The sequence below is a fragment of the Nipponia nippon genome, unplaced genomic scaffold (assembly GCF_047370975.1).
Source record: "Nipponia nippon isolate SJK-2023a ecotype South Korea unplaced genomic scaffold, ASM4737097v1 scaffold_9, whole genome shotgun sequence".
NCBI classification, from domain to species: Eukaryota; Metazoa; Chordata; class Aves; order Pelecaniformes; family Threskiornithidae; genus Nipponia; species Nipponia nippon.
This window is the reverse complement of record NW_028262413.1, coordinates 37,426,025-37,440,775: the sequence shown is the minus strand read 5'-3', so window position 1 is coordinate 37,440,775 and position 14,751 is coordinate 37,426,025. Positions and strand designations below refer to the sequence as shown.

At 38.0% G+C, this 14,751-nt stretch overlaps 1 protein-coding gene across 2 annotated transcripts in view; it reads left to right on the top strand.

Annotated features, from left to right (window-relative positions):
- The window catches only part of SECISBP2L (SECIS binding protein 2 like), a 31,268-nt gene extending 18,642 nt beyond the window's left edge, over positions 1-12,626 (top strand). For both annotated transcript variants that reach the window (XM_087742989.1, XM_087742990.1), the window contains exons 11-18: positions 150-291; positions 1,958-2,127; positions 3,359-3,491; positions 4,493-4,655; positions 5,380-5,600; positions 6,264-6,418; positions 6,823-7,042; positions 8,043-12,626. In XM_087742989.1, the coding sequence (XP_087599115.1) occupies positions 150-291; positions 1,958-2,127; positions 3,359-3,491; positions 4,493-4,655; positions 5,380-5,600; positions 6,264-6,418; positions 6,823-7,042; positions 8,043-8,719 (1,881 nt within the window). In that variant the 3' untranslated portion in view covers positions 8,720-12,626. The remainder of the gene's footprint in view (positions 1-149; positions 292-1,957; positions 2,128-3,358; positions 3,492-4,492; positions 4,656-5,379; positions 5,601-6,263; positions 6,419-6,822; positions 7,043-8,042) is intronic.
- Positions 12,627-14,751: the final 2,125 nt, after the last annotated feature.

Below are 14,751 nucleotides of genomic sequence, written 5' to 3'. Positions count from 1 at the left end.
CTGCACCCCCCACCCCCAGTAGCTGGTAAAGAGGAGCATCAGTTAGCTGTTGCTCCTCTTTATTCTATAATAGCAAGAATCTCTTTGTAAAGAACGTTTTGCAGGCACTATATCTTTGTATTTATCAGCATGTGATGTTCGTGTTATAGGAGGCTTTATCAAAAGCAGCTGGAAAGAAGAGCAAGACCCCTGTTCAGTTAGATTTGGGAGACATGTTAGCAGCTCTTGAAAAGCAGCAGCAAGCAATGAAAGCTCGTCAGATCACCAACACCAGGCCTCTCTCTTACACAGGTATTTCTAATCTGCTTGACTATTGCTAAATATGTCTTGTGACAATATAAATGTGATCAATCTGAGAATCTTAAATATGCTTTTTTTTCTTGTCAAATTTTGGTTTTAATATAAACATAATAAAAACCTGGGAAGACTTTCTTAATGCATTTCTCAAAGTTCACCTGTGCTATCTTCCTCTGAGCTGCAGTATGCAGTGGTGAAAGTCCATATAGAACTGAGGGCAAACTTCTCTTAAAAGACCTACTAATCAAAACTCAGGATTCATGTCTTGAGAGTAATTCAGTGCTGAAGTGAATATGTGAAAAGAACTGTATTAGGTCAAACCAAACATCTACTATAGATATTACAGAATTATCTTTGAAAGCAGCTTAGAGAGGATACCTGTGAGTATTATACAGAGGGATACCTCTCCAGGATATTCTTCGCGCCTCTACCGATTTATAGTTCGGGGTCTCCTGACCCAAGGCTTTCTCAAACCAAATTTGTTTCTTAAACTATCCATCACTTCTATCCCATGCTTTTACTGTCCATAAGGTCCAATGGCAGTGAATTCTAACCTTACTACATGCTGTGTGGAGAAGCTTTTCCTTCTACTGTGGTTTTTTTTTTTTTGGGGGTGGGGGTCAGGATTTTTTCTTGTGCCCCACTCATAATTTTGTTAGCTTTCATAGCCTTTCTATTGCAAAGATGCTGAGCAATCATTCCCTGCTCTTCTCGTCTATGATTCTTAGAGGTCTGTCATCTCTTTTCTAGTCTGAAGAGTCCTAGTCTATTTAGTTATTCCATTGTGGAAGCATGTCTTTTCTGATAATCCATATCGCTTTCTCTGTACCTTCTTGTAGTTCTACAGTATCCTTTTGAAAATAAGGAAGACCAGACATGCACAGAATATTGTTATAATTACATCATGAATGTATGCAATAGCTTAATTACTCTTTTGTTCTCTATTTCTTTATCAACACTTAACATGAAATTAGCTTTTTTAATGCTTGCTGCTGAATACAGAATTGACATTTCTGTAGTTATCTATTATAACCCATGAATCTCATTCCTGAGCAGTAGTGTGTAGCCTAGAGACCATCGTTATGCACATAGTTACCATTTTCCTTCTTGTGTGTTGCTTCATTTACCTGCTTTGAGTTTCAGCCATGTTCAAACATTAATTCAAGTTGGCAAGGTTATATCAAACAAAGCTCAGCAAAGAACAGTTGGTATTTCCATTGGAGACCACATTTGTCTTACTCTCTTTCTTGCAGAAGATACACTTAACTACATACTGCACTCTCTCATCTGTTTTGTCCTGTCAACTAATCAAGTCTTTGACAACTAAAAATCAATGTTTGGATAAATATTTGCAACTTACTTTACTATTATCATCTTGCTAATAAAGCTACATGTAGTCATTTGAAAGAGATCCCTTACCAGTATTAAAGTAATTCCTTTCCTGGAATCCATAGCTTCCTAAAACACGAGGCTAAGTTGAAGAAAGCTTAAAACCATCTGGAAGCGACAATATCTGATGATGTCATTTTCCTGTCATTATGAACTGCTTTTTTCCAAGGAAGGAAAATGTACTTTGAGAATTCATCAGTGGAAATTCTGAAAACAGCGTTGAAATAAAGCTGACTTCTTTTGGTGAAACTAATATCTATCTTGTATTTAGTTGGCAGTGCTGCTCCCTTTCATACCAAAGAATCTGCCAACAGAAAGTCCTTAACAAAGGGACAGCCATCTACGGGTTGCCTTAATCCTTTGGATTCAACTGCCCCAAAAGTGAAAAGAGGAAAAGAAAGAGAGATTGCAAAACTGAAACGCCCTACAGCGCTTAAAAAGGTAAACACATCAACCCTGGAGTGTCTTGACCCACACTCATACTTCAAAAATTAAAGCAGATGTTTTCTTACTTGAGGACTAGTGACCATGAGCATAGGATAAGGGAGTCATGAGCTTCTGCCTCTATTTCCTGTTACACTGATGTCCTGTCCTTTGGATCTAGGCATGTAACATAACTTTTATACCCCCATAATTAGTTGAGGGTGATACAAATCTATCTCAATAAGGATTGCAAGGATTTTTTCAACTATAAGTACTAGGACATACGGGAAAACTTGCATAGTTTTTTCATGTTGTTGAATCCTAGTTTGTAGTGCAATGTAGTATGCTAATCTTAAATTTTCTTACTCTTTTTAGAGATGGGTATAGAACTTGAAGTAAAACCACAATTTTAATTGAGTAAATTTAGAAATAATTGGTTGTATCTATCTAGATGCACGCACACATAAAGTAGGTATGTAGACAGAGAATACAGTATGTATGGAAATCAGAAGGTAAAATACAAAAAAAGCTAGCCCTAAAAAAAAGTGTGAAAGTCACTTGTACTCATGCACCATGTTTCTTGTCAAGACCACTTTATGATATGGGCAGTTAGAATCTGTTAAAGCTGTGTTTGCACTAAGGTTGGCTATGGCTAAGTTGCGCCTCTCCCCCCCTCCCCCCCCCCCCGTCTTTTTTTTTTTTCTGACTTATCCATGGTCTACTTGAGTTAGAGAAATTCACAGCTACCTGTTCAGAAAAGTTTTCTAAATGCTGTTGTCAGTGCCTTTGTTGTTATTATTTATCATAGCCATACAAATATATCCATGGCTACTTACCTTTGCACTTTCCTTTCTTTTATAGAAAGGATTCTATCTGTTGTGGTGCTTCACAAAGGTGACTAGTATTCTTGCATAAGGTGTTTTTATGCAGATAGGGATGAGGAATTGTTAATGAGTGGGTGCTATGCATCAGAAAGAAGCTGTGAAAGTACTTAAACTGTTGAAAGAGCTATTTATGTAGAAGTATGAGAGTATTGAGTATACTATCTGTAAAATGCTGGAATGAAATCCTGTTTGTGATCAAAGAGGAAACTGAAGTGATTTCAGGATTTTCTATCCTGGCATGAGTAGGAAGGTTCAAAACAACTTGGTTAAATTTATTTTGTGTTATGTTCAGTCAAATGGATGTTTTTTCTTCACAGGTATATCTATAATTTTCAGATGCTGATAGCTGTTGGTTTTGTTCCTAGATTATTTTGAAAGAGAGAGAAGAGAAGAAAGGCCGTTTATCAGCTGACCATAGCCTTTTGGGATCTGATGAACAGAAAGAGGTTCATATTAACTTGACTGCTGATCAGTCTCAGGAGCTGGCCTCTCAAGAAGGTTGGTCTCTATCTCTATAGTCCCCCTTCCCTCCCACCCCAATTGTACTAATCTGCTTATTTTAATATTTTGTCTTTTTTTATGCAACACAATTTATTGATGGTATCTCTTAACTTTTTTAACATTATGAAATACTAGAAATTGGAACCCTCTTCTAAAATGTCTTCTGTGTCCCTTAGTTGTGGAAGGCTCAGGCAGTAGGGGTTCTAAGTACGTAATCTCCATACAGCCTTTTAATTCATTTCTCTTGAATGGATGTTCCCAACACATGTCAAAGTTGATAGCATTTTTGATAAGCGGACAAAACGTGACCTGTTGTTGAGCATGCCATGTTGATTGCAATGCTTTTTAATGGTGAGCATACTGAAAGTTTTCCAGATACGGAAGTTGTAAACTGTAAATAAGTTTTTTCCACTTTGTTGAACACTCTTGTCAATCAACTGCAATGTCTGGACCATCGATTTGCAGCAACAGCTCTGAGCAACTGGGAAACTCCGAAGACTTTTCTATGTCTTTGGTGTGATTGGGGGCGGGGGGTGGGGTGGGTGGAAAGGAGGTGTCTATCAAGATTCCAGATGTACTGCTTCAGAACTTTTCTTCTGAATGACCTGCCTGACTTCACCTGACTGAAGATAAGTGTGAAAATCTTAAATGTTCTAGGAATAAGTTAGTTAAATATTTATATGTATAAATAGTAAAGAATTATTGGAAGAAGTTGTAGCATTTAGGCAGGTTTTCCCTTCTGTTCTATCCCAAACTAAGCTTTGGATATTTTTTTAATGAGTATTCAAATATTGTTTATTTACCCAACCCATGCTGAGTGTTGGGTATGTGCTTGTTTTGTTTTCCCCCCTTCTCAACTACCCCTCCAGGGAAGAATACTGTTTAGTGTTTTCAGAATGTAATTTGGGAAAAGCAAGGGAGCGATACATAAGTGTGATGGTGTTTCTTTTATGTGAAAATGTCTTTGCATTTTATAATGTTTCAAAATTGTCTTTCAGAAACTGGACTAAGTATGCCTAGTGACACTTCACTTTCACCAGCAAGTCAGAATTCTCCATACTGCATGACCCCAGTATCACAAGGTTCACCTGCTAGTTCTGGAATAGGCAGTCCAATGGCATCTTCTGCAATAACCAAAATTCACAGCAAGAGATTCAGAGAGTAAGAGTTTTGCATATTTAATATACATACAAGGCTTGCACTTCAGCCACCCTCGTCTTTTAAGTGTGGATAGGTTTACTAGACTTAGGAGGAGCTTAATGAACATAAGCAACCCTTTCATCAATAGAAGTTTCTGCAAGTATTTTCCTTTTTTTTTGCCATAGATGGATTGCTCTGTGTGTGTGTGTATATAATACACAAATGTGTGTGTGTGTGTGCATGTATGTACACACACACATACTTTGGACCTTCTTTGGTTGCTGCAACAAATAAGCTAGGTGGAAGTATTCTCTAAAATTTTTTTTAAAGGAGGGCTACATACACTTTGGATGGGAAAGGAAGGAATACTTATGAATGCTGAAAATACTGTAATAGTCACTCTTAATACATTGCTGCTTTTTTATTAATGTATCTTTATAGAGTACCAAATTAAGGAAAAGAATAGTTGCTTGTGGCACCTATTGGAGTATTTCTTTGTATTTTTTAATATTCTTTTTGACCGACTATTTGAGGTAAGGGTTGTTACTGCAAATATAAATGTTTTCAGGATGTATTTTTAACTTACAGTATACAGTCTGATTTCTAAATCCTTTTAATAACTCTAGTAACAGTTTAATAACTGTTCTGAGGAAGTAAAATTATTTTTATTTGGTAAAAGAAGAGGCTCAGTGAAATAGCGTAGCACATAATCAATACTAATATTTGATGTTTTTTGAATTGACAGATACTGCAACCAAGTTCTAAGTAAAGAAATAGATGAGTGTGTGACTCTCTTATTGCAAGAGCTTGTCAGCTTCCAGGAACGGATTTATCAAAAGGATCCCATGAGAGCTAAAGCAAGGAGAAGACTTGTTATGGGGTTGCGTGAGGTTACTAAGCATATGAAACTAAACAAGATCAAGTGTGTAATCATATCTCCCAACTGCGAAAAAATCCAGTCAAAAGGTATAAATGATAAAATAAGTGGTGCACTTAACTGTTTACAGTGTTCTTGTGCTGATTAGAAGTGCTGATTAGCAAGGTTAGAAGCATTTTTTAGTTACTGTGCCTGATGTAACACTTCCAGAATCAATTGTGTAATTGCCACTCCACATTAATTCTCTTCTACTCCGTTCTGGAAGGAACTCCTTCACGAGGGTTGAATAGCTTAAAGAAAAATAGATATTATAACACATAAAATAGACTTCAATTTTATTCCATTCAGGCTTTGATACACCTAGAGTCCTGAGCTCTGGGTGCTCTTAAGGAGCATTCCTTAAGAGGAATGTGAATTGGTTAGTTAGCCAACCAACACATTTTGCCACAACCAGAAATGTAAACAGAGGCTTCCTGAGATATGAGAAGAGCAAAGCTTTGCTCAAGAAAAGAGCTGTGAAAAATTCTGGTTTAGTTTGTGTGCAGGACTAACAGAGAATACAGAATATACCTTGATCTATATTCACTCGCTATACTTGAAATGTATAGCTTGTTATCCTGTAGGACATAGTAGCTGGTGATTGTGTGTATTGAAGTTTTACTGACTAATTACAGTTAAAATGGGAGAGTGTTGCATCATGTCATGCTATGACTTTAACTGACTAGATATCTATTAAAATTGCTTTCTTCAAGGTGGACTAGATGAGGCTCTATATAACGTAATAGCCATGGCACGGGAACAAGAAATTCCTTTTGTCTTTGCTCTTGGCCGTAAAGCTCTTGGCCGTTGTGTGAACAAGCTGGTTCCTGTCAGTGTAGTGGGTATCTTCAACTACTCAGGTGCTGAGGTGAGTAATTCCATTCACATAAATGGCTGGAGTAAACAATTATGTTCCTTGTAGTTAAGAACTCATTTGGCATGGAGAGCACACCTAACTAGTATGTGTTTGATAATGGCCCTGACCTGATCAATATTAGGGTGTGTTTTTCTTTGAAATTCAGTATTTACAGAACTGAGGGACTATGTTGGAACACTCTGGTCGCAACACCTCTGTAGCTTTCAAATAAACTTAAATACCATCTGAAATTATTATTTTAATACAGAGAAGAACTAATTTTTAGTTGAACTAAAGGTATTTGGTGTTAATAAGCTTAAAGCTTGCTATGTGGTATACCTTTGACTAAAAGGAGTAATGTAAAGTGAAAATTATTACTAAGAACTACTGATTATAAAAACTGCCTTCATACTTAGGACCTGTTTAATAAGCTGGTATCACTGACTGAAGAGGCCAGAAAAGCATACAGAGATATGGTTGCTGCAATGGAACAGGAGCAGGCAGAAGAAGCCTTGAAGAATGTCAAGAAGGCACCCCATCATATGGGTCATTCTCGTAACCCCTCTGCAGCAAGTGCTATCTCTTTCTGTAGTGTTATTTCTGAACCCATATCTGAAGTGAATGAGAAAGAATATGGTAAGTGTGTTTAAAACTTAGTTTTGTAACTAGAAGCTGAAATTTTCCAAATGCCGCTTATTGCAAAATGTGGCTAAAAATATAATATTTCTTCGTAACTTACAATATTCTCTAATTTTCAGGGATAAGACAAAATTGATTAGTCTTCAGGTAGTTTTGTAGGTAATTTTTTTCCCTGAACTGTATCGAAAATAATAATTTTAATTTCTGATCTTCAGAAGTGTTACAGTTGCCTAACTCACATCAGTGGAGGTTCCGTCTCAAGTTTTATGGAACTGGTATAGAACTGATGCCAAACACAGAATTGATTATATGACTGAGGAAGAACTAATGACAGAGGGTAGAAACTAAATTATTGAGGTCTCTGAAGATAGGACATCTAGCTTAAATTTTCAAACATGAGATGGCAATGAATGATTCTAGTTTGAGCAAAAGGCAAATTTATTTATCCAGTTGCTTAAGCTCAGATGACAGAGGGGATAAAAGGGAGAATGCTTGTTTGAAGTCAAGGTTATTTTTTTTTTTTAATTAGTCTTACGGTGAATTAAAAATAATACTATCTTGTTTTTAGCCAATTATTTTGTGGTGTCTCAAACTTATTTGATTTGTTACATGTTTTTTGAAAAATTCTTAAACAGACGACTTAACACTGTGGCACTTTCTGCTTTTAATTTATACTTGAGAGTAACCTCTGACTACACTCGCTGTTACTTTTGGTGCTTCCACAGTTTACACAGGAAACTAAGTGCATAAACTTTCAACTTTGTAATGTCTGGTTTAGGATACTGTAAAAACCCAAAGTTATTCACAGCTCTTTCTGTCGTTTCTCCCTTTCCCTTCTTCCCCCTTTTTTCTAATTGAAATTTTTCTAGCAAGCACAGAATAATATTAAAATCATTAGCTCGTATTGCTATTTAAACAATTCTAGGATGTTCAGGAGAAATATTTTTATATAGAAAGAATTAATGTTTCCTACTTAAACTTCTTTTGAAACTTATAGAAACAAACTGGAGAAATATGGTGGAAACATCTGATGGGTTAGAAACCTCTGAAAATGAGAGAGAATCCTCATGTAAGACTGCGGTACCAGAAAAAGCTGGTAATGGTCAAATTGAAAAAGCCGCTCTTAATAAACAACCACCTCTAGCTACAACTGGCACTACCTCAGCAACAAATCATGGAAAAACCACACCAGGTGACAAAGATGAGGTGAAACCAGATGACAATCTGGAATGGGCCTCACAGCAGAGTACAGAAACAGGATCACTGGATGGCAGCTGCCGAGATCTTTTGAATTCCTCCATGACCAGTACCACCAGTACTCTTGTACCAGGAATGCTAGAAGAGGAGGAGGAGGAGGAGGAAGATGATGATGATGAGGATTATGCCCATGAACCAATTTCTGTAGAGGTTCAGCTTAATAGCAGAATTGAATCTTGGGTTTCAGAGACCCAGAGAACTATGGAGACTCTTCAGCTTGGGAAGACCCTTAGTGGTGCTGAAGAAGACAATGCAGAACAAAGTGAAGAGGAAGAACTAGAGACTTCTGAGCAGGCTGATCCAGTCACTGATGGTGAGGAATGGACAAATGATAAGCACGCGAGTAACACTCAACATAAACCCACCATCTGCAGTTCTGTGAATAAAGAACACACAGATTCCATCTATATGCCGTAAAAATAAGCAGGAACTCAGGAACTTTTTAGAAATTATATTAAAACTAACTATTGTAAAGGTTGCAGCCATTATTTCGTATGCTTCATCTCAACGTTTTGCACTGTTAAACATTTAATATGTGTATTTAATTCACAACAATATTTTTGTAGCTGTCTGTTACTTGTTTGATTTAAAAACTAGCTTAGCTTTTAATCAGTATCTATTTCCCAGAGTAGAAACTGTGTGGAAAACTCGTCAGTAAGTATTAGTTTGATCTTTTGTAAAAGGAAACATCTTGTAGCTGACCAGTTTTAAGCAAAATTCTTTTAAGACGTGACTGTTCAGCTCATTTTCAAACAGATAACTTACATTGACTGATAAATTATCAACACTTTACATTGGTGTTATGCCAGGCACATCAGTGTATTTGGCTGTGATTTTTCTAGTTCTATCTAGAAATAACAGTAAAATTTTGGTTCTTTTTAAAGAAAAGCTAGAAAACCCCATTTGCAGTCTTAATGAAAAGTAAATAGTAGAGAAATCTGTGCGTGATTCTTATGCTAAGACAGACGCAGCTTTTTAGTTGGTCTCGGTGAATGCATCGTTAAAAAGCTGCTGATAGTTGAGATGGTTACAATAAGCTATAACAACTTTGGTTCCAGAAAAACTTTAAACCAGAGGGATCTAATTAATGTTTTGGGGTTTTTTTACAAGGTGGAAATATTGCATAAAAAAACAGGAAAGAAAACAAAAATTCCCCATGCTCTCCACAGTTGCTGTCTGCCAAACCACACTAAATGAATCATTAACCATAATCCCTATCCAGGGCTTCTAGTAAACTGATGACTTCCTCTTTCTCCTGTCACTTACCTCAGGAATGCTGTTTTGCATATTGTAAACTATGTAACATTGCAAAAAGCAAGAATAATCCTTTAACAGCAAGTGTGAGTGATAGGGTGGCTCAGTGTATCGACATGTTCCTCTGCATGCTTTGATCCTGGCCACCGTTGTGTTGAGTTCAGGACGTACCTTAACAATTTTTACTCAAAATGTGACCTCTTTTTGTCTGTTCTCACAGTTGCAGCAGCTTTAGGAGTTGACCTCTAGAGCAGAAAAGGAAGTAGTTATTCCAGGAATGCAGGAAGTGCTCTGTAGTATGGGGAGGTATTTCAGTGGTTCAGAGATAAAAGAAACAAAAATATGTCCTCCCTGAAACATACATGTTGCTAGAGGATTGTTCCATGTTTTGTTCTGAGTATTGGAGCAAAATCCATTAACTGATGATGAATTCATTTCAGATTGGAGATGGAGTATGTGTCTAAACCTTGCATGTATGGAGTCTGTTTTCCATCTTTGTCTTATATTGGCAAGGGATGTACTGAAACTGCCAGCAGCAGGAGCTTCACTACAAGAGTAGCCAAAGAGTAACTCGCGTGAATAACACTTTTATAGCAAACGTAGGTTTCTTCTAATCCACTTCATTTTTCTTGATCACTTTTATCAAAATGCATAAAAATCCTCTGCGTAGGCTGAAAAACACAAGAAATGGATAGCTTAGTTAAGTATATAGCCCACACTGATTAATATGGGACCAACGCTTACAGTACTTAGTGATGCTGGCATTTTAAGTTGCACTGGGACAATAAGACTCCAGGTTTAGAAGTCATCTACCCCTGAGTTTTTTTGGATGCTAATGAGAATAATAGAAACTGTGTGTATTATGTAAATAATGCTTTGATAGCTATAGGCATAGCAAATGCTATGTAGATACGCAGTGTAGAGAGCTGCTAGGACAACTGGCTGTTCTGTCACGTTCGTAGTTCCTTAACGTAATCTTCCTAGATGTTAGAACAGGCATTTTATAGGAAAACAAAGACTAAGGAATGATGCCTCCTGAATGTTAAACCTTTTACTGTATGTATGGCAGATTTCTACTGTCTGTATGTTTTGAACGAGTTTTTGCTTTAGGAAATGACAGGTGTTTGAACTGCTGACAAGCAAAAATTGCCCTTGGATGTGTAAGCACATGTCTCGACGCCAGCTGAGATCAGTGTCTACACTGAGGGCGAAACTTCACCAGAACATCAAGAAACAAAGGTGTTTGTAATTTTTCCTTTTGCTTTTTCAGTGCCAGTGATTCAAATAACTTTTGATCTTGAAGTATTAACATCAAAAGCGCATCTTTTTATATGTCTTTTTCTGAACTTGGACTGTCATTTTAAAATTTTCTGACATTTATATTAAAGAAGTCTTGTAATATTCAGCCCACTATTTAACTGCAATTTTGCTACAGGTTTAATAGAGTTCTTGAAGGTGATATAGCACTTCTAATATCTATCGAATTGCCAGCAAATGAGGAACTAGTCTCTTTCTAAAATGTGGCAGATCACCCTTAGAGGAGCAAACTGAAACTCGGTAAAGGAAACTGGGTTTAGTGCTTCCTTTTCGCTAAGCTGGGAATGAGCAATAACTGTGAGAATGAAATGGCAATTCCTTTGGGAGTGATCCATTTGCATCTAAAACTAGGGAAGTTCCTTGCCACTTGAAGCACTTGAGGAGAGTATCTCACTGTGGTAATTTTGATTCTGTTATCACCAGAATTTAAAAAGAGAGCCTACAAATGTTTTACAATACCATGATTTTTTTTAAGAAGTAGCTGAATTTCTATTTCGGTATTAAGAGTATGCAGTTTATTATGCAGGTTGTTACTGTCCCCAAGAAAAGATGTTTCTGTAGTTATAGGTGTATAGATATTTTTGTTGTGAAAATGATTATTTGGAAAACAAATCTACTTTTCTTGAGACATTCTTTATAGAAATGATTTCACCACTCAATTTATCTGGTAAAATCAAAAATAATGTGTCTGTGGTAGGGGTAGGGATCTTTAAAACTGATAGAGGTGGCTATGTATACAACCTATTTATATAAATGCTTTAAGTATCTCTGTCAAAATAATAATAATGAAACATGGATTACAAATATGTAAAAGGGAAAAATTCTGAAGAACTTTTGTCCTTAGTTGGACCAAGTAGCAATGTCTGAGTAAGGTTAAGGACCTGATCCTGCCGACACACGCTTAAGAGCATTAGTTCCACTGGCTTAAATTGGTGGCCTGTTTATCTGCTTAAGTTGTGTGCAAGTAGTTGTAGGATTGGAGCTAAACAGTGACGGAGGGTATTGAGCTGTGTTTTAAAAATTCATTATAGAAAATGTTCAGTAATTCACTTGTTGGTGGTGTTCTGATAAAGATAAGAGGTGTCTTTATGCTCATTTGGGTGGGTGGGAGCTTACACAATGTGATTCTGTCCAGTTCTTTAACACGAGCTTAAATTTTAATAATGTTACTTTAAATACGTATGTAAAAAAAGTATTATTGTTTGAAAAGCTGCTGTTTGCTGAAACTGTCATTAAGTATTTCCTGTGAAGTTGTGCCAACTTACTGAGTTGATTTCAACGTTAGCCATTTAAAAATTAGACAGGACGATTTGTTAAGGAAACCAAAAGCAGCAGAAGCAAGCCATAGAAACAAGTAATGTGGGTTTTCTACCCGCCCTGCCACACACAAGGAAACGTGAGAATGTCTGACCCGGAACTTCCTCGCCAATGAATGGTAACGCTAAAAGTAGAAACCCAGTTGGCACAGCCCACCTTCTAAATGTTCATAAGTAGTTCCTATGTTTTAAATAGATTCTAATAAGGAAAGCTGTTTAATCTTTAATGTCTTAAAACTTATAGTAATATTTAGGTTAAAGCAGTAGAAAAATCATTATGAAATAAAATATGAAGGGTTTTGTTCCATTTCTTTTTTGCTGTATGAAGGATAATTGTTCTGTCTACCGTACGTTTTGGAGTAATAACAGCTTTTTTGCACTATGTAAATACTAGTGGGGATTCTTCCATAACTAATAAAAATGATTGTAGAAATTTACGGCTTTATTACAGTGATATGTTTGTTCACAGCTACTTTATCCTGAGTTTATGTTTGCAGATGCTGCCCTGGCAGTAGGGGAGATGGGCAAGGGCCGTGTTACACCGTTCTTGGCCACAGGGTGGAGAAGCCCTGGGGTGGCTCCTCACCTCTGGCTGGCGGTAGCCTGGCTCAGCGTGGGGGTCACAGCCAGCGCAGGGAGGTGAGCCCCTCCAGTCGCCGAGGCTGACTGGTGGCTGGCAGAGAGGCCGAACAGAAAACCAGAATTCGCTGAGGGTTTTTCACGCTAGGGAGTCCAGGTCCCTGTTGGCAGGCACCATCTTAATGATGACCAGAAAAATATTATATAGGAAAACCTACCCTTCTTCAGAGACTGTGGGACTGAACTAGGTCCAGAATACTGAGTTGGAAATAACACTTACTTAAGAGCAAATGAGTAAGAATCACCACAGGCACCTCCAAAAACTAGGATTTCTTGTATGCTGCTCATGTATGAGAATTTAAGTTGACCTGCCTTTATTGTTACACTGGTGCATGAAGTCACCCTTGGAAAATAACGTGAAGTTCTCAGCATGTTGTCCCCTGTTCTCCAGTGACTCACTGGTAACTGCTCACGCTTCCGCAGCTCTACTAACAGTGTCATTAACTGGTTTTGCAACTCCCACATGCGAGAATATTTGTAGCAATTCAAAAAGAATACAGCTTCATCCTGTAATTTTGAATTTTCTATTTATGTGCCTGAACTTCATGTTTCAATTCTGCTATTGCAGTTATCTTCTGTTGAAAGTGCTGCTGTTATAAACCTTACTTTGTAGGTGCTATCGCTTGCTGTCAAAATTGCTCCTTGCATTTAGGTTTTGCCTGTATCTTCTCAACCTGATACAAATTTTGGGAAGCACAAAAAAGCAGGTGCACCGTGTGCCTTGGGCTATGGAAGTGACAAGAAAATTAATTACCCCAAAGCCTTAAAAACTGAATTTTCCTCTCTGTTCCTTCACCATTTAAGAAACACTAACCAGTTTGTAGTTCCCCTTGAGGAAGTTCCTTGCCTCCATTGAGAATTTTTTAAAGAACACCATCGGCACCACTTGCTGTTTTGCATCGCTGCCCACACAGAAGAACCACCGCAGGAAGAAGATTGCTCCTGCCGCTGCCGCACTGAAGGTCCTGCCCGCAGCCCTGGCCCTGCCCGCGCTCTGAGAGCAGCCTGAGTGCTTGGGCACCAGGCTTACACCGACGGGGCCGGGAGTTTGAGACCCTGCGCGTCTGTCACGTGCAGAAAGACCCCAGGCGGTCAAATTGCACTATTTATGCAACAACGATTGCTCTTTGGATTTGCTTTCCGATTTTTAGGATTGCTGTGTGTAAAAGTCAGATTTTTTTTTTTAATAGATTTTTTTTAAAATGTTTTTGTTCAATACTGCTTAAAAAAAAACAACCAAAAAAACCCCCAAACAACCCCTAAAGGAGGTGATGCAGCTGAAGACTGTTTGCCTTTTGGGGTCTCTTATGAGTTAGCATAACAGTACAAAATGCAGGGACACCTGAGCCTTAAGGTACTTTTTGGCAACAGCTACAGGCCCCGGGTACAGCTGTGGCTGTTAAAGGACAGTTTTCCACTGACGCTGAGCTCGCTCGCTCTGGCGAGGCAGATGTGCGTGGGCGTCCATCTGGACGCTAGCGAAAACGCCCTGCTATCTCTTACGGTGGTGTTTTCCAAGGACAGTACTTCAATGAGTAAAGAGGAATTTAGTAATCATGTAACGGTGATAACAGACTTGCCCTTATATAAAGGGAAATGGGAGAGGAGGCACGGAGTAAATTGCCTTTCCTACGGTTATCCGTGCGGCAGCTCGCTCTGTGCTCGGGTTCCCCTGGAGGCTGCGGGAGCTCCGTGCGCAGGCAGCGGTTCGGTCTGTGTTTATGGGCAAAGCTAACGTGTGCCCACGCTAAATTTAAAACAACTTTGTGTTTCTACAAGGCTCCGTGCCTATGCAGTAGGCTACTCATTTCTTGCAGAATTCTAAAGCAACAATAAGTATTGTCACTCTAAACTTGTGGGGGTTTTGTACATTTTTAGAAAAAGTTGTAGTAAAAATCCTCCTGTTGGGTAGCATCTTTCAGA